Here is a 24,631-nt window from a genome sequence, read left to right on the forward strand (position 1 = left end):
ACGTCGAGGATATTTTGGGTAAATTGATAATTAATTGAACTTGTGGTAGTTTGTCGGACCGTTGGATGAGTGCCACGTGGGGCCACCCCTACTTTTCTGGAACACTCTCTCTTTCTTTTTCTTCTTTCTTCCGTAGCTCTTCTCTCTACTCTCTTAACTCTCTCTCGGCTCTTCCATTCTCTCACGAAACAAACCACCATCATCACCAAATCTTTCAGCTTGTTGAACATCAAAACCACCATTATCTACATGTCTTCACCACCATAAACCCAGTTTTGAGTTTTGTTTCATTGAAAACGAACCCGAAACACGAGTTTGAAAAACAAGGTTTTGGGCCGAGACTTCTAGGCGTGATTCAGATAATGTCCAACCATATTTTAAACTCCAAACATGTATAAATCGATTCCTCTCGTCGATTAGATAAATTTTCATGTTTGGATCGTTTAATTTGGTGAACAAATGAGAAAGTTATAACGATTTAAAGTTTGCCCAGTTTCCGGCAACCTTCGCCACATTCGAGTCATTTTCCGGTCAAATCACGATGAGATAGCCAACTTCCAGGGTACCAATCTCTTCGTCTCATCGGGAACTATGATTTGCGTTTTTGAAAAACGTAATTTTGTTGAGTATTGACAAAGTTATGGACGTTGAAAGGTTGCCCAGAAAATTTGGTGAATTTCCCTGTTTTCCTGCGGACAGCCGTTTTTCAGGCCATTTTCTGGCCATCTCTGGCGACCATTTGGACTCCAAGCAGGTATAATGTTTTTCTATACATCTCTAGCTTCGATTTGGTATATTATGAGTCGAATTTGGTTGAGAAACAAGTGAGATATGGAGTTCTAAAGATTGCCCAGGAAATCTGCAAAATCTGCAGAACGTGACGAAGTTCCATTAAGGTCCGCCACTTGATTAGAATTGTAATCGACGATCTGACCGTTGGATCGTCACCAAACTTTAATACATTATAGTACGTAATATTTAAGGACCATAGGAACTTACAGATCGGGAATCCGACATATGGATCTTTCCGAATTAGACTTGTAAGTTCGTAAAATAAAACGTTGACCGCCAGTTGAATTTGCAATTGGCGGAGATCCAACCGTTGGATCGTAATGAAATTTTAGTATGTTATTCTAGAAGAATAATGTGGATCTTTGGAAGTTAAAAATCATAAATCCGAGGAGCGGATCTTCCGGATCGAGTTACGTAGTGTTGTGGACCCTACCATCGACCATTTATTGATTGTTGACTTTTGGTCAATGGGTTACAAATCATTCTAGAACATCCTTGGGGGATCTATTTTATGTAAGTTGCGTGTTTTATCAATAAGAATTTTGAGATGTGGTTTGATAATTGTTCTAGGCGCCGATCGTTCGTGATGCCTCGATGTTTGTGCTATGGAGTTGTAGCGCGGACTCCAAGTGAGTGGGCTTTTGGTTTTCTATATATACGTATATATGTTTTCCATTTTCCTAGAAATTGTTTTAAATGAATTTATGTTTTTAAATGCCATGACATTTTAGTATATGCATTAGTATAGATATGCATTAGTATATGCATATTAGTATATACATTTTAGTATTTACGTTTTTAATCCTCTTTCAATTGCATTACATTTTAGTATATGCATTAGTATAGATATGCATATTATTGCATGACGCTGCGGACGCCCAGGTAAGCTTCAGGTGAGTGCATATTGAAGATAGTGATTGCAGTGTGTATGGTTATGTTTAGATGCATTTAGTGCTCATTATCCTGCACCCCTGGTGTTAGTGCTATGCCTAAGGCCAGGGCCTAGCCTTCACGTGATTGTTCACTTCCCGCACCACACGCTCACTTTGGATCCAAGCCAAGTGCCAGCCTGTCGTACAAACCACATTTGGTGGTTCCGACTCGTAGGTGACTCGCGATACTTCACACAATCTTTATGTAATCGTATCACTTGAACGTATCTATTTACACCCAGCCTGTCGTACAAACCACATTAAGTGGTTCCAACTCGTGTGTAGGAATTGGTAAATGAGCTAAAGGTTCAGCCGTACAGGTCACGTTAGGTGACTCCAGCTGACATATCATTTTATATTGATTCACAACACCTGGCTTCACATATTTATTATTGAGATACTTGACATAGTACATACTTTGGTTTTCATTGCTCTCAAGCCTGATTTCTATATACGTATGTATTATTAATTTCTGGGAAATTATACAGGTTTTATGGTGAGGGGTTATTATTTTTTGGAAAGAGAAATGGTTTCAAAAAGCTTTGTTTTTGCCCACTCACGTTTTCTACTTTTTTCGCCACTCCAGGTTTTAGTTGCTGAAAATTCATATTGACGAGGATTCTTGGTGAATCTCAGTATAGGTGGCTACCTCTGAGGGTATGATCCTTACCCACACTACTGTACTTTACTTATGCTCTAACGTTGCGTGTGAAATGAGTTCATTTCCTCTCACAGCGCACTTTTAGGTTTAAATTTATTCACATTTTCCACATCACCATACTTTATGGCTTCGTCACCTCCCAAGTGTCGGCCAACACAACTCGATTCGGAGTCCTAGTAGACATTCCGGGTCGGGGTGTGTCATATTTTATAGGATTTAAGAGGATTAAAGACTCCTACAAAATTCATATGGATTTTAAAGAATTTGAAAGGATTGTGGTGGAAGGATTTAAAATCCTAGAGGGTGATGGATTCTTTTTAGTCTTGGTTATATATATATTTTTCGCTCTCAAATCCCACAAAATCCACAACTTATTGAAATCCTCCAAAATCTTAATTTTTTTAATACACTTTGTTTATACCATACTTGACCAATCCCGAAACTACTGAGCACCGGTCAACATTATACCGTCAATGACCCAAAAGAGTTTCCCTCCAACCAAGAGGCCAATCACAGCGCGATACATGTCGACATCAGAAGCCAATCATAGCGTGACACATGTCAACATCAGAAGCCAATTACAACACGACACGTGTCAATGTTAGAATGAAACTAGAAACTCTCTTCTATAAATAGAGATCATTTTCTCACAATATTTTCTAATGTCATTTGTACTAAATCATTTACTAGGACTCACAAAAGGAGAGCTTGAACCTATGTACTTGTGTAAACCCTTCACAATTAATGAGAACTCCTCTACTCCGTGGACGTAGCCAATCTAGGTGAACCACGTACATCTTGTGTTTGCTTCCATATCCCTATCCATTTACATACTTATCTACACTAGTGACCGGATCAATCTAGCGAAGGTCACAAACTTAACACTTTCTGTTGTACCAAAGTCCTCACTGATTTTCTGCATCAACATTTGGCGCTGTCTGTGGGAACGACATTTATTCCCACTCTCTTCAGCTTTGTTAAGCTGGTTTCCACCATTCGTACACTCTCTTTTGACCAGGCATCATTCTCCAACATGGGGAGCGAAGGAAGCCACAACACGCAGAATGACACCCCTCTTGCACTTAGTGCGAGGCAACGAAAGAATGAAGGAAAAAGGGTTGCTCTTCAAGCTAAAGTCGATGAGCTAGAAGCTCAAAACAACAAGATAGCAATGAAGAATGAGGTCCTCCAAGAGCAGTATCAGAAGCTCTTTGAGACGCTTCACGAAACTAGGCGTACTCAAACACGCGAGCTCGTTGGCCTTGTGGACATCAACCATCATCTGGGTGCCCCCTAACACGGAGGGTCACCTCCATTGGACATGAGTATCCCTGATGATGAGCGACCTAATCATCAAAACATTGATCAACATGAAACTTCTCTTAACCCAGATGCTTCGACTTGAAGTAGAAGAAGTGGAGGAAGACACCTCATTACAGAAGGGTTGGAAGGATCGAAAACCGTTTATCGTGACTGCCGAGACTTCATAAAGCAACGTCGAGAGAATCCCCTCCACATATGCTCGAAGATCGATGACCCAAGGGAAAGACTCGGTCCCCTTTTACGAACCAGGCCAGCTGTCAATCTAGGGAAGGAACGACAAGTCCCAGAGGAATATGAAGGTACAAAGGACTCTGAGGTATTCCGACAAACTCGCCCTAGAAGTCAGTATGGCGAGTCCAAGAAAAAACTACACGCCCATGCTCAAACTTTCCTACTTCCAATAGGCGATAGAGACTTACGAAAGAAAATTCCAGTGGTACATAACTTCACTTATGACCCCCTTGTCCTATAGCTCATTGAGGAAGTAAACAAGTTGAAGGCCGAACGTCAGGCCGAGATACCTGACTGGAACCAACCCAGGCCTAGCCCTCTCACAAGAATGATCATCGACACCCCCTTCAAACGAAAACAAAACAAAAGCTTGGTTTACAACTCTATACTGGAAGGGAGGACCCAATTGAACACCTTAACCTCTTTGAGTCCACCATGGCATATCGGATGGACATCTACGAACAGCGATGTTTTCTCTTCCCCTCTACCCTTTCTGGCGGAGCTCTAAACTGTATTGCCGTCTTCCACTTGAGACAGTAGACTCATTTGAGAAATTGAGGAAACTGTTTATCTCTCAACACATTTTCCAGACCGATCACTTGCATTCTGCAGATGACTTGTACACTATTCGCCAGAAGTTGGACGAGTCACTACGATAGTATGTCGGTCGCTTCAGCCATGAGTATTCTTGCTGCGCTGAGGCAGATGACAAGATCGCCCTCAAGGCCTTCACGGCAGGCCTACGTGATTGTTTGTTCAAGTATATGATCAATGCCAACACTTGGAAGACTTACTCTGAGGTGATGGCACAGGCTTACAACCACACCTCCGCCGAAGCAATGACATACCAAGGGAACCCTCATATGGTTAACCCCTATCAACAAATAGGAAGTGGAAGTCAAGTTCTACCAAGTGAGCAGATATTAGCCATTCAAACACTCATTGCATCATCTTCTGCCTCATTTAGCTACTCGCTAAGTCACCAAACGTATCTGTCTCTTGGTAAGAGGAAGGATTTTTACTCTCAGCAAACCCATTATAACAAGAGGGATAAAAGTTCATATCAAGACAACCAGGGGTGAACGTATCGTTGACTATTATGACTATGGGGCCAAGGCTCACTCTTTCAAAGTTGAGGACTAGGTACTGAAGGAAATGCTATTATAAGAAGGCATATACATTACAAATGTTTTGACCCTCAACCGCTTGAGATCTTTTGTCACACAAGCCATTCGGCAAATATTTAAAAAAGAGGGAATTCAGACAACTTCTTCTGAGTCTTTTGCGTTCCTGGCACTGGAACACTTGCTCTACGCTGACCTACCCTTAGACTCCAACTCAGAGCTTCAACATGCGTACTTTGACACAAAGTATGTGATACTAAGTGTTACAACCAACATGGTTCACATATCAAAAGCATGGATCCCTTCATGCATAGCAAAACATTCATAAGCATCACACATATAAATCAACATAAACATTATACATTCCAACACATTCATACACAAACATTATACATTCCAACACATTCAAACATAAACATCATACATTCCAACACATTCATACATAAGACAACTGTGCTTCGAAAGGGTTCAACATACTTTGTGTCTTCGACACTTGCTATAATGTGCCTCGACACCTTGCCCTTATTTTCACCAACCAGGTGATGAAATGTGAAGAAGGGACTCATCTTTATACCACCAACCAGGTGATGAAATGTACAACTCGTACTCTCCTTCATGCCACCAACCAGGTTATGAAATGTACAACCCGTACTCTAATATCATTTGGTAACTTGCCACTCATGCCACCAACCATGTGAAGAAAGAACTTATTTTCATGCCACCAACCAGGTGATGAAATGTACAACCCGTACTCTCCTTCATGCCACCAACTAGGTGATGAAATGTACAACCAGTACTATAATATCATTTGGCAACTTGCCACTCATGCCACCAACCAGGTGAAGAAGGAACTCATCTTTATGCCACCAACCAGGTGATGAAATGTACAACCCGTACTCTAATATCGTTTGGTAACTTGCCATTCATGCTACCAACCAGGTGAAGAAGGAACTCATCCTCGTGCCACCAACCAGGTGATGAAATGTGATGAAAAGTGATGAAAGAACTCACCTTCGTACCACCAACCAAGTGATGAAAGCAACTCACCATTCATTCCACCTACCAGAAGACGAGTAGTACAACTTGTACATGTGAACTCCTAGCATTCACAAATAATCAAAAACCCTCAAGCTTGACAACTCAACTAGGGGAGCACTTATGCCTAACAAGAGTTATAGTCACCAACAAAGTCTTATTGCAAGCCAACAACAACTTCAGTGCATGGCATACGAAGATTAAGCTATTCAGCCCTCTTGCATCTGCTTCAGACATTTCCCCTCTGTAACAATGCAAACACTACAACTCGTAGAAAGCTTCACACTCTTGATCAAGACAGTGTGAAGCAAAACCAATTTATGGTGCCAACAAGAGCTTCATCAATGGAAGGCAACCACAATTCTCAAAAGCTTCACACACTATTGATCAAGACAGTGTGAAGAAAAACCAATTTATGGTGCAAACAAGAGCTTCATCAAAGGAGTTAAATCAGAATTCTCAAAAGTTTCACACACTCTTGATCAAGACAGTGTGAAGCAAAATCAATTTATAGTGCCAACAAAAACTTTAACAATGGAGGGCAACCACAATTCACAAAAGCTTCACACATTCTTGATCAAGACAGCGTAAAGCAAAACCAATTTATGATGCCAACAAGAGCTTCATCAATGGAGGGCAACCACAATTCTCAAAAGCTTCACACATTCTTGATCAAGACAGTGTGAAGCAAAACCAATTTATGGTGCCAACAAGAGCTTCATCAATGGAGGACAACCACAATTCTCAAAACCTTAACACACTCTTGATCAAGACAGTGTGAAGCAAAATCAATTTATGGTGCCAACAAAAGCTTCATCAATGGAGAGGCAACTACAATTCTCAAACCTTTGAGGCAAATGCAAGACTATTCGAAGCAAATTCAATTTATATGGTTCATCCAAACCTTCGACTACTACAAGGTGTGGCTTGCATCACAATCTCTTGCTCAACAGTGTGGAAGCAAAATTTGTATATGTTGTCTCTCCCACATTTTCAAAATTCTAGTTTCCCAAAAAAAAAAAAAAAAAAAGGGAAATTCAACAAAGCTTCATCAATGGAGGACAACTACAAATTCTCAAAAGCTTCATACTATCTTGATCAAGATAGTGTGAAGCAAAATCAATTCATGGTACCCAACAAAGTTTCACCAATAAAAGCTTCATCAATGGAAGACAACTACAAATTCTCAAAAGCTTCACACTATCTTGATCAAGATAGTGTGAAGTAATATCAATTCATGGTACCCAACAAAAGCTTCAACTCCAAAGCTTCACCTACAAAGCTTCAACTCCAAAGCTTCACCTACAAAAGCTTCACCCACAATAGCTTCACCCACAATAGCTTCACCTACAAAAGCTTCACCCATAAAAGCTTCACCCACCACAAAAGCTTCACCTACAAAAGCTTCACCCATAAAAGCTTCACCCACCACAAAAGCTTCACCTACAAAAGCTTCACCCACAATAGCTTCACCTATAAAAGCTTCACCCATAAAAGCTTCACCAACAAAAGCTTCACCCACCACAAAAGCTTCACTCACAAAAGCTTCATCCACCACAAAAGCTTCACTCACAAAAGCTTCACCCACCACAAAAGCTTCACCTACAAAAGCTTTACCCATAAAAGCTTCACCAACAAAAGCTTCACCCACAAAAGCTTCCCCCACCACAAAAGCTTCACTAATAAAAGTTTCACCCACCATAAAAGTTTCACCTACAAAAGCTTCACCTACAAAGTTTCAACACAAAAGCTTCACCTACAAAAACTTCACACTATCTTGATCAAGATAGTGTGAAGCAAAATCAATTAATGGTACCCAACAAAGCTTCAACCTCAAAACTTCACTTACAAAGCTTCACCTATAAAGCTTAAATATATATATATATATATTTTCGGAAATTCGAAAATTCAAAAATTCGAAAATTCAGAAATTCGAAAATTCGAAAATTCAAAAATTCAAAAAAAAAAAAAAAATTGCCTAGGCCTCCTCTTCTTTGGGCCTAAAAACTTTCATAACAAATATATATGAAGGAGGAGTTTTAGGCTACCACGTAGAAAGGAAAATGGTGAAGTTTTGTTACTTTGGAAACTTGGCTACTAGCAAGACACCTCCTTCGTCAACTCCCTCGACCGAAGAGTTGGGGGACTCCTACCATATGCTACTGCACCTTGATACTAGGAAGTCTCACGACCACTCAGTGACTTAGATTTTTTCAAGTCTCCAACTGAGAAGTTTTTCTCACTCGGGAAATTAAGGGAGCACTACCTCAACCTACATGCTTCACTCACAAAGTTTCAACATACAAGATTTAACAAAAGGAAAAATTCAAAGAACTTAGTGAAGAAGGCCTTGGTGTATTTAACACAATACGTTAAAATGAAGCAAAGCTTGTTTATTGATATCTCCGATAAATTACAAATATGTACATATACATGAATCAAAATAAACAAACAAGATAGAGCATTCACAAAGGTTGCTCAGGAGAAGTCTCAGCAGTCGGCAGAGCCCCAGAAAGAGGAGGCACCAGAGGGTGATTATTCGGAGCTTCAGTACTAAGTAGAACCCTAGAAGGAGGAGGCACCGAATGTTGATCATTTGGAGCTTCATTATGCGGTACAGCCCCAGAAGACGAAGGCAATAAATGCCTTTGGAACAAACTCACAAACCTCTGATGATCAAGTAAAATCTGACCATCAGATTCCTGTAGCTGGTTGAGTTTTCTCTTTATGTTTGTAGCATAGTCATGTGCGAGCCTGTGCAACTGTTTATTCTTATGCTTGAGCCCTCTGAACTTCTGTTTGAGACATATCACTTCAGCCGCCAATGATTCAATTTGGCGGGTTCGAGCAAATAGGTGTTGGGCCATATTAGACACAGAACCTGCACACTGAACACTGAGAGCCAGAGAATCCTTAACAGCCAACTCATCAGACCGTTTGGAAAGTAGTCTGTTATCTTTAGGAGTGAGAAGGTTTCTGGCCACCACCGTAGCAGTTATATCATTCTTCATCACATAGTCCTAAACGATAAGAGGACCAGTAGGGGATAAGAAGGATGGGTGCCATATGTTGTCTTGAGAAGGCATGGTTGCCTCTTCACCAAAGTTCAAGTCAAAACGACGGTCGGATGGGCCAGACAGTGTCAGAAATGATGAAGGAGAAATGAGGTGCAATAAATCTTTGAAGTAAGGGGAAAATTCCTACAAGCAATAACTCTCTGAATGTACTTCTTGCACACAATTGGTGCCCTTATAAAAGAAAGGGCAACATGGTCGTTGGTTTAAAAATCGAAAAGGCACCACCCTCCGGATTTCAAAGAGGCACCACTTTCCACATGCAACATCAGCTCATCGAGTACCATAGATAACTTTACCAAAGATCTCTGACAAAGTTTAGACACATAAATTTTGAAGGTACAACTACCCTACTATTACCCACAAGGGTAAAGGAATAGCACCACTGCTTAATAACTATAAAGTCCCAATGTGTGTCAACCTCCGTGCTCCATGGTAAGGCAGACTGGCAAAAATGCCCAATCTTTACTCACATTCGAGAAAACACTCCCAACAAGATTGCTTGCTCAAAAATCGAAAAGGCACCACCCTCCGAATCTCGAGAGCCAGACTCCTAACATGATTACTTTCTCAAAAATCGAAGAGACACTGCTCTCCGAATCCTAAGAGTCAGACTCCCAACAGGATTGCTTTCTTAAAAATTGAAGAGGCACTGCTCTCTAAATCTCGAGGGCCAGATTCCCAACAGGATTACGTGCTCAAAAATCGAAGAGGTACCGCCCTCCGAATCTAGAGAGCCAGACTCCTAACATGATTACTTTCTAAAAAATCGAAGAGACACTGCTCTATGAATCTCAAGAGTCAGACTCCCAACATGATTGCTTTCTCAAAAATCGAAAAGGCACCGTTCTCTGAATCTCGAGAGCCAGATCCCTAATAGGATTGCTTGTTCGAAAACCGAAGAGGCCCCGCTCTCCAAATTTTGAGAGCCATATTTCCTTGGATAAAACTTGTCTACACTCTTCACACGCAACATCAGTTTTCCAGATACCACATACCACTTTTTCAAAGTGCTCTGACAAAGTTAAAACACATGAAGCTTGTAGCTCCCACTACATTGCTATGACAAAAAAGGGTAAAGGAATAACACTGCTACTTGTTGTAAGGGAGACTCCTATATATGTCGACCTTCATCCTCCACAGCCAGGCATACCTACAAATAAAAAAAAATGCTCAACTTTTCTTTACATCCGAGAGGGCACTCTTAGCAGAGTCTCTCGAAATACTCAACTTCTTTTCCTTCCGATAATACCTCTGCAAACAAGCCACACCAGAGAAAGAGTATCTCATATCATCAGGGTTAAAGAAAGAGTATCTCATATCATGTTTTTTTCTTGTCTTTTCATTTGGCCTTGTTCTTACCTGCAAGACAAGGAGAAAGAGAGCAATTAGTCATCACTTGGAATCAAGCTTCCAGTCAGGAACTGACTGCCTGGAACCCCTTGCTTGATTACTTACCTGGCATTGCTCTCGAGTACTTATCTTCAACATCTTATGCTTCTAGAGAAGATACCACATTTGCCCGAGGAATAGATAGGGCAAGTGAGAAGGATGCAAGGAAGCATGTGGAGACAAGCGTAACAGAACACGTGCTGATACATCCATTACTTTGTCAACAGCAAAAGTATCCCATATCATCATGATCGAACGTACTCTAGATTTGATGGACTTGTTTTGACCCTCAAATTCTTGAGTCGGCCTTATACTCTGGAGGAAACCAGAAACCCTCCAGCCCAGTTCAAGAATAAGCCTGTGGAAAGTTACTTCTTCAAAAGCAAAAGTATCTCATATCATCTCTTCTCCATTTGTTTCTCTTTATCCTTGTTGCTATTTACGACACAAGGAGAATGAGAACAATCAACCGGAAGCCGAAGTCGAACCTCCGATCTAGGTTGCTTGCTTAGAAGTCTGATTGCTTACCTTGTCTGTTACCTCATTCGACAAATCTCCTAGCTCGACGACTTGGGGGACTCCTACTATAAGGTTTGTATCGCACTTGACCAAGCCCGAAACTACAAGTAAACTTCAAGTGAAATTGATACATTACCTTGTGCATCTTCATCGGTTAAAGATACCACCCCTGGATGGAGGAAAAGTACTTCTAGAGAAGATGCCACATCTACATATGAGATAGATAAGGCAAGTGAAAATGATACTACACTTCGGTACTTAGAAGTTTCATGATTACTCAATAGTTTGGATTTTGCAAGTCCCTAACCAAGGAGCTTCCCTCACTCGGAAACTTAGGGGAGCATTGTTTATACCATAAGTGACCAATCCCGAAACTACTGAGCACCGGTCAACGTTATACCGTCAAGGACCCAGAAGAGTTTCCCTCCAACCAGGAGGCCAATCACAGCGCGACACGTGTTGACATCATAAGCCAATCATAGCGCGACACGTGTCAACATTAGAAGCCAATCACAACACGACACGTGTCAATGTCAGAATGAAACTAGAAACTCTCTTCTATAAATAGAGATCATTCTCTCACAATATTTCCTAATGTCATTTGTACTAAATCATTCACTAGTACTCACAAAAGGAGAGTTTGAACCTATGTACTTATGTAAACCCTTCACAATTAATGAGAACTTCTCTACTCCGTGGACATAGCCAATCTGGGTGAGCCACATACATCCGTGGACATAGCCAATCTACACTAGTGACCGGAGTAATCTAGCGAATGTCACAAACTTAACACTTTCTGTTGTACCAATGTCCTCACTGATTTTGTGCATCAACACACTTAGATTTGGATGGATTTTAAAATCCTTTAAAATCTTTTAATTGACTACACCTAGATTTGAATGGATTCTAAAATCCTTTAAAATCTTTTAATTGACTACACCTAGATTTGAATGGATTCTAAAATCCTTTAATATCTTTTAATTGACTACACTAGGATTTTAATTTTTTAAAATCCTCTCAAATCTGAGTTTGACTACACCCCCCCTAAAATTAACGGGTCATGTCATGCTTTGTTCTTCATTACCGTAGTTATTGTCGTTAATGCTTACTTCTCATTCTTTATTTTTGTTTCTAAAAATTCAAGTATGATTGAATTGAAATGTACCGTGCTTCTTTAAAAATAAACATTGACATGTACTTACACAAGTTATTTTCAAATTGGAACGTACCTATGCTAAATTAAAACATATTCATACCAAACTAAAATGTATGCTTACTAAATTGAAATGTATCCATATTGGCTTGAAATGTACATATAGGTTTTAGAGTTATAAATAACTTGCCGTTAGCTTTTTACATAATAAAATTATGATAATATAAACGTATTAATAACTTAATACGCATCTAAACAAAAATAAGTGCCATATCAAAATACTCATTTGTGCTCAAATTTGAATCTAGCTTTTCATTCATTTTCTCACCAACTAAACCATGGGTAATTTATTTGACCAACCAAATTCTTGGATAATTTGACATAAGAAAACGATTAAGGAAGAAAAGAAGAGTAAATTGAAGATAAGGGAATAGAAAAAAAAATATTATCACCTAATAATATGGTCTAATGGTATTTTTTTTTATTATTAATTGATATGTTTTAGGTTGGATTTTGACGAGAATTCATTTCAACAGCTTATCAGGGAAAGAAATAAGGGAACTTTAACGAAAAGCACCCGGTACTGTTCACTTTAACGAAAAACCATATTTTTACACTAAAAACTCAATCCTGGTACTATTCACTTTACTCTTTATTTTGTCCTTATCATTAAAACTCAAAGTTTTCAAGCCCTTTTCATTAGTTTTCCTAAGAAATAATGGAATTGAATCCTTCAACTTCTGCGTTTGAGTCAAATCAAATTGCGCTTTATTTTGTTGTGAGGTGTGAGGGCATTTAGGTATATTCGTAATAAATTTGGTTAGAATTATAAGGTTAGTATTTTACAATTCCCGACACCCACACCAAAGTGCAGTGGAAACCCCGAGATCCCCGCCCCGAACGTAGACTTCCAAATAGTTCAGAAACAGCAGCGCGTGTGATCGCAACCATCAATGGCGTCGAGCAAGACTCTGCTATCAGCAACAGCAGCTCTAGTATTAGCGACGTCCCTCTTCTGGACATTAGCATCGTCATCGGCGTCGCCTAATTCGGCCGACTCCCTCGCCTTCATCAAGAAGACCATCTCTTCCAACAAGATCGCCATCTTCTCCAAGTCCTACTGCCCGTACGTCGTGCCACTCTCTTCCGTTCGTTTGTTTTTCACTAATTTCTTGTAACTTTGATTCAACATCGCATCTGTTTGATTTGAATTCAGCCCATTTACTATTTTATTTAATTTTTCAGTTTTATGTTTTGGAATTTGGGGTTGAGTTGAATTTTCGATTGATCCGAGTAGGATGAGAAGTTTTCGGTTTTGTTACCATAGATGGGTTTCTGGGTTTTGAAGAAATCGCCAATTGCAGAACTCCCAAGTTCGAATCGACGAATTCCCCTTCTCGTAGTTTTTATTAGATTAGAATATTACCGAGGTCGAAGAGAAAGAAAAATGAACAATTAGAAGTTAATTTTGGTTTTTAGAGGTCCATTTATCAAAACATATTTCCTGTAGTTTAGATTAGATTAGAATATCGCTTGAATTGATGAGGGAAAAAAAATGAAATAACCAATTAGAAGTAATTTTGGATTTACACTTTGTTTTTTATTTAATTTTTCATCAGAAGCACAAGGACATACAGCAAATTTGGGTTTTTTAGAGGGCAATTTCATCAGAAGCACAAGGACATACTGCAAATTTTACTTTTTGTTGTCTATTTTGTGTAACGTATATATTGAATTCCTCCTCTTATTATTATTATTATTTTTTATTTTCTGATTTGCAATTTATTTGGATTGCTTGCAGGTATTGTAGAAGGGCGAAAGCAGTTTTCAAAGAGTTGAACCAAGTACCGTATGTGGTTGAGCTTGATGAGAGAAGTATGTTTCATTTAGGCCTTACGGATTTTTTTCACACAACGTGCATGAAAACATAGAAAGTAAGGAGCTTGTTGCTGAAATATGAGATTGGTGCAAAATTAACTTGTGGGTTGAAATCAATCTCAAGAAATGGCTAAATGTGTTTCCGAGTTCTAGGAATGTGCATTAATTATTCAATCTTTTAAGTGCCCTATTAACTTGCAAGAAGTTCCAAATTTTGTTGTTAGGATTAGCCTTTCTGGATTGCTGAGTGGCAAATGTGATTGGGTTGCTTGAATTTGCATTCAGGACAATAGTTTGCCTGTTAGACAACGCTTCTTGTAGAAGCACTTTGTTCAACAGCTTTGTGCTGTTTCGTTTGAAATTTGAAAGTGCATATTAGCATATGTATGCCTGTACTATATGCAAGTGCAAGTACCATTCCATTATAAGTTGTTGATTGAAGATGGCAATGTGTCTTTTCAGTTGACGGTCGGGACATACAAGATGCTTTAAGTGAGCTTGTTGGGAGGCGTACTGTACCGCAGGTGTTCGTGAAGGGGACGTACATTGGGGGCTCAGATGGTAACTGTTTTTCCTTTCAAAATGTTTTGTTCTCTTTATTTCTGGGAAACGTGATTACACCAAGAAAATTGCTAGTAGCTGATGAATGCTCTGTTTTCTAGATACGGTTGAAGCATACGAAAGTGGAGAACTTGCTAAGCTTCTCGGCATTGAGGTCAAGAAGAATAGGGATGATCTTTAAATTGAATCGTCAATGATAAAAAACTGGTGGCCAATTTCCGAGAAAAATTGAATGTAATGCTTTATAATGAACTCCTTCCTTCAAATGTGTGCGCGCACACATGTTATGGCATTCACTTTTGCATAATCTTGTACTTTATTTGGATGATTGTATTTTAGTAATTTAAAGGAGAATGCTTCATTTCTCATTTGCCGCATGGGTCTTAAGGTACTGATGAGGTTTGCAGGGACATGAAATACTAACAGAAGATGGTGGAATACAGTCAGTGAAAAACAAAAACTAGGCTCCCTTTGCTGTATCCTCTGATCCGATGGAGAAGCAGAACGATCGGTTATATGAAGCACCATGAACTTCTGTTGCCTTCTCTATAGCCTGAATTCCGCAATATCGCTGTTGTTGATGGCACTTGCAGTTTCGGTATGCAGAACTTGATCGCTACGCAGCTAAACCAAAATTAATACCGGAATAAAGGTTTGGCGAAACGAGCGCAAATCAATCAGAATCCAGGAAAGCGTCGCCAAACAGCCTCATACTTTATACTCTCCTACTCTCAGTCTAAATCAAGAAGAATTCTAAAAAGGAATATATTATTTAATTTGAACAATTTAGTCATCTCTGCGTATCAAACAAATTGATGGTTATGATAACAAACATCTTTATTTTTGGACCATTTTATAATATTCTATAACATTTGCTTCACTTTATTTGAACGGAATCTCCGGAATGCTCGATGAATGAGCTAGCTATTGGTCTATAAAATCATGGAGTTCACAACACTTGGGTAACTGCAGCACAAAATTAACTACTTGAATTGTCAAGAAATCCATCACTTTCTGGGTCTGTTGAAGTTTAATTCTCTAGTGTTAGCATGGTATCAAAGCAGGTTGCCCATGTGTCGTGCCCAACATCACCCAATAGGTGTTGTCCACGTGTAGGCTTAAATGACACCACAAGTGAGGGTGTATGTTGAGAGTGTAACTCCCACATCGGGGTATTAATTGAAGGATCTTGCATGTGCTTATAAGAAGTTAGGTTACACCTAATATTGCCAATTGGTTGTGTTTCAAGTTGGTATGATTTGATGTATTGGTGGTATATTCTCAATTTATATTTGATTTTTGTCAGTTAAAATTCTCTCTCTCTCTCTCTCTCTCTCTCTCTCTCTTATTTTGTGAATCTTACACTACGTATTTTCATTTTCTTTTCACTTACATTTTGATATGATCGTCTTCTGTATACATTGAAAAAAATCTTGTTTGACAGCTTAAAACGATTCTTGTTTGAAATGTCTTGTTCTGGAGGGTGAACAATGCATGTGGGCTGATCCACATTTGTGACCAAATCATATGGTATCGATTAACAAGACAGACAGACAAGTTTTTGACCGCAATGTCTATGGAAAAGATGACGCCCGGACATGCCTTACTTAATAATATTGAAGCAGACTCGTACAATTATAATACACACAGACAGACACATACATGTGCGTGCATATTGCACTCCATGATTGTTGTTTGCTACCAGGCTAAGATGTGTGCTGGCTTATACTATAAGACAAAGCAAAGCACACAGTTATTGGAAATTATATTAGGTTTTTGAACTTTGAATCTAAATAATTACTATCAGAGTTCATCGCTGTTTCACTTTCACGTAGAATATGGATTGAAGAAAGTGAAGTTGATTATCATTCCCTTTCTAATTTGATGGTATGGGATGTGTGTACAACGTCTGGTCAGAAGTATAGTTTGAATCCACTTCAATATTCCTAATGTTTCAAATCTGTTACTAATATATTGGATCAAAGTTGAATGACATGATGATACAAAAGAAAGTTTCTACTTTTGGATTTCTTGAAAAATTACTAAGTTTCAAACGACATGATAAAAATTCTGCACTCGTAATGAAAATTGGTATTTAACGCTGCTAGACTTCTGACATACTCTGGTTCTCATTGTGCAATACAGGTGGGAAGGAGTTGTTCGTGTTGCGCTCTTAGGTTGGAACCAGAACCAAAGAAAAGCTCATATTTCTTCCGAGTCTTCATCTGGAATTATTCATCATATATTTGTCAAAGTGGAGTCTGATTTCATCTGTTAATGATCCAGATTTATAGGTAATGTAGCCAGTTTACGGTTAAAGTGCCATGTGCTTCCATAACCTATGGCTCAAGGTACGTCATAATTCACTTGTTGGCTTGGGTTTTATTCGTGTGAACAAACAGCTATGTAGGTAGAGAGAAATGATGAAAAAAACATGAATTCCGCAACAATAGTAACGACAACTTTAATCAAGAGTTCCTTCATGAGACATATAAGTACATCACATCTGCATAACTCTCAATCAAGAAGGTTCAGTAATGGTCTATGGTGTGGGATGTCTAGGTGTTGGATTTGGATGAGTAGTCACTCCATGATAATCGATGTGATAAACAAGCTCGTCTAAATCACTGTTGCTGTTTGAATGTTTGATTACTACTGGAATTTCTCGGAACTTCGATGTTTCTGACTCTCCGTCTCCATCAACGACCTACATGTAACACAACCCCAGTGATGATTTTGGATAAAAGTAGAAGACAAACACAATCATCTACTAAAAAAAACTTAAAAACTGATCGTAATAGAATCAGATAGTTTCAGCATACAAACTTGAAAATAAAAATACTATGTTTTCTGTCACTAAGCGGACTGTTAGGGGACTGAACACTATGATTATCAACTCATGCATTGTGTTCAAAGAAATTAAGCTTGAGCAGGATTCATTTTTCAAGTGGAATTTAGTATGTCTGAGAACTGGGAACAGATCTATTTTGGACCCTATATGAAAATAGTTGAAGTCAACTTTATGAATTGCACGAAAACTTGGAATAAAAACATTATGCATCATATAAAAAAACCTACCTTGAACTTTTGATACTTATTAACCTTGTTGTTGGTCAATGACATGCTTAATTTTCTCGTGGGTCGTCTTCCTGGGAGAGAAGTCCGTGAATCGGTACTGATCTTGTGGGAAGAAAGACAGAGAACTGTTATAAGGAAGCATAAGAAAATGATGTACACGGATTTCATCGTTTATACAGCTGAATGAAAAGAAGGTATACTTGGGGAGCGAAAAGTTGGAGAACGAATATAGATATATATTGTGTGAGAGTGTGTGTGTGTGAGAGAGAGAGAGAGAGATAGAGGGAGAGAGAATTATTGATTAAGGGACTGGGAAACATGTCTGAGCCCATGCTTGTGATTCTGTTGTTTATGAAATGGAGTAGACAGGTGTGTCCCCATGTTGTTTCCTAATATACACTCTTTGAAAACTCGATTGTGGCCTAAGAGCAATTCCAGCGGAGAGAAAAAAGGCAAAGGTAAGGGCTGCCAAATTGCCCAAAACTCTAGCCGCTTAGTACCACGGTCTAGTGGTACTTTTCTTCACTTGTAAGTGAAAGGTCTTAAGTTCGATTCTCGCCAAAGACGAATTTGAACCACATTATTGCTAGCTCATTGTGAAGCTTAGTCCACCCCCACCCCCTAATGTGTAGTCCACCCCCACCCCCTAATGTGTATAATATCGTTTGTTCAAAAAGAAAAGAAAAAAATAAAACCACTTAGTACTACAGTCGAGTTGTGTTTCTCTTCACTTGTAAATGAGAGGTTTTAGTGTCACATCCTGACTCGGGCTCCCACTATATCTTGGGCTCGACTCCACCGTAACACGATATTGTCCGCTTTGGGCCCCCACCACGTCCTCATGGTTTTGTTTCTGGGAACTCACACGAGAACTTCCCAATAGGTCACCCATCCTGGGATTGCTCTCGCAAGAACTCGCTTAACTTCGGAGTTCTGATGGAATCCGAAGCCAGTGAGCTCCCAAAAGGCCTCGTGCTAGGAAGAGATGAAAATTTACATATAAGGCTTAGAGGATCAACTTCCTTGCACACGAGTCAGAACCACCTAATGTCGTATGTACGACAGGACTAGGTGTAATAGGTATGCTCAAGTGCTACGATCACGTGAAGACCATGCGAATAATCGCGGGTCACCTACAAGTTGGAACCACCTATAATGGTCTGTACGACAAGACTGTGCACCAAACTTGGATCCAAGGTGAGCGTGCGGTGCGGGAGGTGAACATCACGTGAAGGACTGTGCCCTGGCCATAGGTGGGAGCATTAACACCGGGGTGCAGGTTTATGAGCTCTAAATGCGTCTATGCATAACCATCATAATGCAACTCACAATCATAAATACATATACTTACTTGGAACTTACCTGAGCGTCCGTAGCGTCAAACAATAACATACACAACTACTAAAAGCATATACCAAAATATAAAGCATTTGACATGGCATATAAAACACAAAATCATTTAAATCAATAGAAAATAAAAGCCCACTCACCTGGAGTCCGCGCTACAACTCCCTCGCACAAACATCGAGGCGTCACTAACGATCGGCGTCTAGAACAATTATCAAATCATGTCTCAGAAATCTTATCGATAGAATATGTAACTTACATAAAACACATCCCTAGATAATTTGATCCGGAAGATCCGCATCACGGATTTCCGATCCTTTACTTCCAAAGATCCACATTATGCTTTTAGAACAACATCCTAAAGTTTCATTACGATCCAACACACATCCGGCCAAGGATTGCTCTCGCGCGAACTCGCTTAACTTCGGAGTTCCGGTGGAACCCGAAGCCAGTGAGCTCCCAAAAGGCATCGTGCTAGGAAGAGATGAGAATATCATATAAGGCTTAGATGATCCACTCCCCTGGGTGATGTGAGATGTTACACTTAGGTTCGATTCTCGCTAAAGGCGAATTTAAACCACATTATTGCTAGCCTATTGTGAGGCTAAACTCACCCCCTCTGTAGATAATATGGTTTGTTAAAATAAAAATAAAAAATATGCCCAAAATTTCGAAGGGTTGCTCCAACAGCCCAAAAAAAATAAGGGACAATTCGTGGGCTTCACCAAGTCCGTTGTGCAGCCAACGTTTGCAAGGGTTTGCTCCCACTGATGTTGCACGACGTCCGCATGACATCAGCTAGTGGATGGCGGGCCCCGAGACAAATAAATGCTGACAGAGTCCAATGACTCTCTAAACCGCTTAACATAGACTGTTGGATTTTCTACAATCTAATGGTCAGGACCGTTGGATTTTCAATGGTAAAAGAATTGAAAACTTTATCGTTGTGCCACTTCACACAACTAGGTGCGTCTAATTTCCATATAGTATGGAAATTAACGGCGAAGATTAATCCAATGGTAAAAAAATATACCAAATATTTTTTGTAATTCTATAAATACCTAACCATCTTCTTCATTCCCCACACCACGCTACAATTCAATATTTATTTGTACTACAATCTCCTATATTTGTTTTCCACTTTCTAAATCATTTTGTTAAAAAAAAAAAATGAGTGAGAAGGCAAATTGGTTGATTGGAGAAGATGTTGCTTTGTTTGAGACTTGGGTGCTGGTTACTCATGACCCGGTCACGGGAAATGAGAGGAGGGTGCAACATGTAGAAGAAGATTCATTTACAAGGCACGAATGTTGGAACAATGTGAAGCATATTCCAAAGTACAAAGTTCTTCCTGCTGGTCCAGAAGTTGTGTTGAACGACACTCCTCTACACGAATCAACTACTGAAGAGTCACCATTGAAGCCCCCAATTGAATCGGTCACACCGACCCAAGAAATCCCAAGGCAAGAAGGCTACTAAGAAAAGAGCTACAAGAGGGAGGCGTTCGAATAATGATTATTCGAAATTAGTTGACAAATTGGCTCGCCAACATGCACTGACTATAGAGCAAGAAAGGTTATCTTATGAGCAAGAATAAGCTAGAGATAAAGTAAATGTGAGAGAAAGGGAGTTAAATATGCAAGAAATGTAAGAGGAGAAGGATGGAGTGGAACTGCTCTAATAATTTGCAACAGGAAAGTAAGGTCCATTTCCCCACCTCTTGTGTTGCAGAGCAGGTAAAGAGAAGAAACTGAAATTCACGTTTACGTTTCATGTCAAACAAAGCCATTCACGCTTGAATCATTATCCATGTTTTGTCCTCACCAATAACTTCCTTATTTTGGTCATGTCACTCTTTGGCTGCTTTCCCCCACTCTCACTCTCACTCACTCTCCAATGTTTCGATGTTGAAGGCATCTTTAATTCAAGATGCAATATGTGATGATGGCATTATTGTTAAATGCAATCCCTGGCCCTTGATGTCAGCTTCATATTTACAGTCATGTTTTTCATTTTTCAGAAATTCAGGACCCATTTGATTGCTATTTAGTTTTTTTGTTTTTGTTTTTCTCTTTTTTGTGCTTGATATAAGAAGAAAGTACATAGAAAAAGAAGTGATGAAGATGGGTGCTAGCAGAAGGCAACAAACAACTAAAGTATCAATTGAAAATAAAAATTTTAATTTGAAAACAATTTAAAATAATTTTGTCTTTTAGTTTTCATTTTGTGTCTTCCTCTTCTTATATATTTTCCACTATATATATCCTTCCTCGACGACTCGTCTAAACCCCTCATTTCTTCCGTATGTTATCCCCTATCTCTAAGATTAACATAAAAACAGAAAAATAAAAAACGAAATAGTTATCAAACAAGTCCTACAAAAATTGAGTATTCAACGGTTTTTTACCGCAAGCAGATTGTAGACCGCAACACGAGATCATGTAAAGATGTTTGAGAGACTGAGAGTATTCAAAGCTATGAAACGTTTTTTACAGCATGGGTTTTTTTTATGGTGGTCTTCCATAATTGTCAATCCGGACGGGTGGTGAGGGTCAACTCAGTGGTGGTTAAGGAAAAATGGGTCGGGAATGGTTATGAGGAGAATATTGATCTTCGTATTTGAAGAATTTTCCTCTTTAAATTAATGTATAGTCCTAGTGACGTTACTGATTCATTACATGTTTGTCATTTATTCATTAAATGCGTCAGGTAGTCGACAGCCGGCACTCCATGATCACGTCGAATCCTTATGAAAATGAATCCAGAACGAAATCGCGCTAAAGCTAGGGCGTCACCCGTAAGTGGCGCGCTGTGTGGCCTGAGCACAGTGATAAGTGAGCAAGGGTCGCTGTATCTCCATCGGCACCCGGATACAGTGTTAAATGAGCAAGGGGGCTATAGAAACTTCTTTTCGAACGACTCCACTCAAAGTTGTTTGGGAGCATATGCTCCTATCAACTTTACACGGGACACACAAAAGAAGTACTTTGATCCTATTAGACGGGGAAGGGTGAAGAAGCTAGGACAGAAGGGTAGAGTTCAAGAGAGCAAAATGCGTTTAGGAACGTGGAATATAGGAACCTTGACGGGAAAATCTATGGAAGTAGTCGAAGTTATGGTGAGGAGAAGGATAAATATTATGTGCCTACAAGAAACTAAGTGGGTTGGTCGTAAGGCAAAGGATCTAGAAAACTCAGGGTTTAAACTATGGTATTCGGGCACAAATAGAACGAGAAACGGTGTTGGCATCATCGTGGACAAGACCTTGACACAAGATGTTGTAGATGTCAAGAGGGTAGGAGATAGAATCATGGCAATCAAGATTGTAATAGGACAAGAACTTATCAATGTGATTAGTGCGTACGCACCTCAAGTAGGGTTGGATACGAGTTCGAAGGAGAAATTTTGGGAAGACCTTGGAGACTTGGTGCAAGGAATTGCTCAGACGGAGAAGTTATTTATAGGAGGAGATTTAAATGGACACGTGGGCAGGGAGACAGGCAACTATGGAGGTTTTCATGGTGGCCATGGTTTTGGGGAGAGAAACGAGGATGGGGAAGCTATCTTGGATTTTGCAATGGCATATGATCTCTTCTTAGCCAACACCTTCTTTAAGAAGAGAGAAGAACATGTGATCACCTACAAGAGTGGGTCGTCAAAAACACAAATAGATTTTCTTCTAATGAGGAAAGGGGATCGTATAACTTGTAAGGATTGCAAAGTTATACCAGGAGAGAGCGTGACTAATCAACATCGCTTGTTGGTGATGGATGTACATATCAAAAGAGTGAGAAAAAAGAACAAGACTTGGAAGTGCCCAAGGACTAGATGGTGGAATCTAAAAGAAGAAAAACAAGCCATTTTCAAAGAGAAAGTAATCACCCAGTGTGTGTGGGATAGAGAGGGGGAAGCTAACCAAATGTGGGATTCCATGGCTAGTTGTATCCGAAAAGTAGCAAAAGAGGTATTAGGAGAGTCCAAGGGCTTTGCCCCACACCAAAAGGAATCTTGGTGGTGGAATGAGGAGGTACAAGCAAAGGTGAAGGCTAAGAAGGAATGTTGTAAAGCCTTATACAAGGATAGGACCGATGAAAATGGTGAAAGGTATAGAAAAGCGAAGCAAGAGGCGAAGAAAGCTGTGAGAGAAGCTAAGTTAGCGGCTTATGACGATATGTATAAGCGACTAGATACCAAAGAAGGAGAGTTGGATATCTATAAACTAGCTAGAGCAAGGGAAAAGAAGACAAAGGACCTAAACCAAGTGAGGTGCATCAAGGATGAGGATGGAAAGGTTCTTGCTACAGAGAACGCGGTTAAAGACAGATGGAAAGGTTATTTTCATAATCTTTTCAATGAAGGACATGAAAGGAGTGCTTCTTTAGGGGAGTTGAGTAACTCAGAAGAGTGTAGAAACTACTCTTTTTATCGTAGAATCCGGAAGGAAGAAGTGGGTGTAGCTTTGAAGAAGATGAAGCATAGAAAAGCAGTAGGCCCAGACGATATACCAATCGAAGTGTGGAAAGTTTTGGGAGAGACAGGTATAACATGGCTCACTGACCTTTTCAATAGGATTTTGAAAACGAAGAAGATGCCGAATGAGTGGCGAATGAGCACTTTGGTGCCTATCTACAAGAATAAGGGCGATGTACAAAATTGCATGAACTATAGGGGAATTAAGCTAATGAGTCATACAATGAAGCTCTGGGAGAGAGTCATTGAGCATAAATTGAGGCAAGAGACACGGGTTTCGGACAACCAATTCGGGTTCATGCCAGGGCGCTCAACCATGGAGGCAATCTATCTCTTACGAAGATTGATGGAAAGATATAGAGATGGGAAAAAGGATTTACACATGGTCTTTATAGATTTGGAAAAAGCGTATGATAGGGTTCCAAGAGACATTCTTTGGAGGATTTTAGAGAAGAAAGGAGTACGAGTAGCATATATCCAAGCTATACAGGATATGTATGAAGGAGCAAAGACTGCCGTAAGAACTCATGAAGGACAAACCGAAAGCTTTCCCATAACTGTAGGATTACATCAAGGCTCATCCTTAAGTCCTTACCTTTTTGCGTTGGTAATGGATGAGTTAACAGGACATATTCAAGGTGATATTCCTTGGTGTATGCTTTTCGCAGACGATATAGTGTTGATAGATGAAACTCAGGAAGGGGTAAATGCAAAGCTTAACCTTTGGAGAGAAGTGTTGGAATCTAAAGGTCTTCGCCTAAGCCGATCAAAGACAGAATATATGGAGTGCAAGTTCAGTGCAAATGGAGGCCAAAACGAGTTAGAGGTGAGGATCGGAGATCAAGAAATACCAAAGAGCGACCGTTTTCGCTACCTAGGATCTATCTTGCAAAAGAACGGAGAATTAGATGGAGATCTCAACCATAGAATACAAGCTGGATGGATGAAGTGGAAGAGTGCATCCGGCGTGTTGTGTGACCGCCGTATGCCACTGAAGCTCAAGGGAAAATTTTATAGGACGGCAATAAGGCCGGCGATGCTGTATGGCACAGAATGTTGGG

General features: G+C 39.7%; 2 protein-coding genes across 2 annotated transcripts; one reads left to right on the forward strand and one right to left on the reverse strand.

Moving 5' to 3' along the window:
• Positions 1 to 13,069: 13,069 nt before the first annotated feature.
• On the forward strand, positions 13,070 to 15,043 carry LOC126607926 (glutaredoxin-C4). Its single transcript, XM_050275641.1, has 4 exons — positions 13,070 to 13,362; positions 14,038 to 14,111; positions 14,577 to 14,675; positions 14,777 to 15,043. Exons 1-4 carry the CDS (start codon positions 13,190 to 13,192, stop codon positions 14,854 to 14,856), a joined length of 426 nt encoding a protein of 141 aa, XP_050131598.1. The 5' UTR covers positions 13,070 to 13,189; the 3' UTR covers positions 14,857 to 15,043.
• Positions 15,044 to 17,096: 2,053 nt separating this feature from the next.
• LOC126607928 (uncharacterized) lies at positions 17,097 to 17,992 on the reverse strand. The gene is made up of 2 exons (XM_050275643.1): positions 17,754 to 17,992; positions 17,097 to 17,382 (listed from the first exon to the last, which is right to left on the reverse strand). Exons 1-2 carry the CDS (start codon positions 17,919 to 17,921, stop codon positions 17,218 to 17,220), a joined length of 333 nt encoding a protein of 110 aa, XP_050131600.1. The 5' UTR covers positions 17,922 to 17,992; the 3' UTR covers positions 17,097 to 17,217.
• Positions 17,993 to 24,631: the final 6,639 nt, after the last annotated feature.

Source organism: Malus sylvestris, chromosome 16 (genome assembly GCF_916048215.2).
Source record: "Malus sylvestris chromosome 16, drMalSylv7.2, whole genome shotgun sequence".
NCBI lineage: Eukaryota > Viridiplantae > Streptophyta > Magnoliopsida > Rosales > Rosaceae > Malus > Malus sylvestris.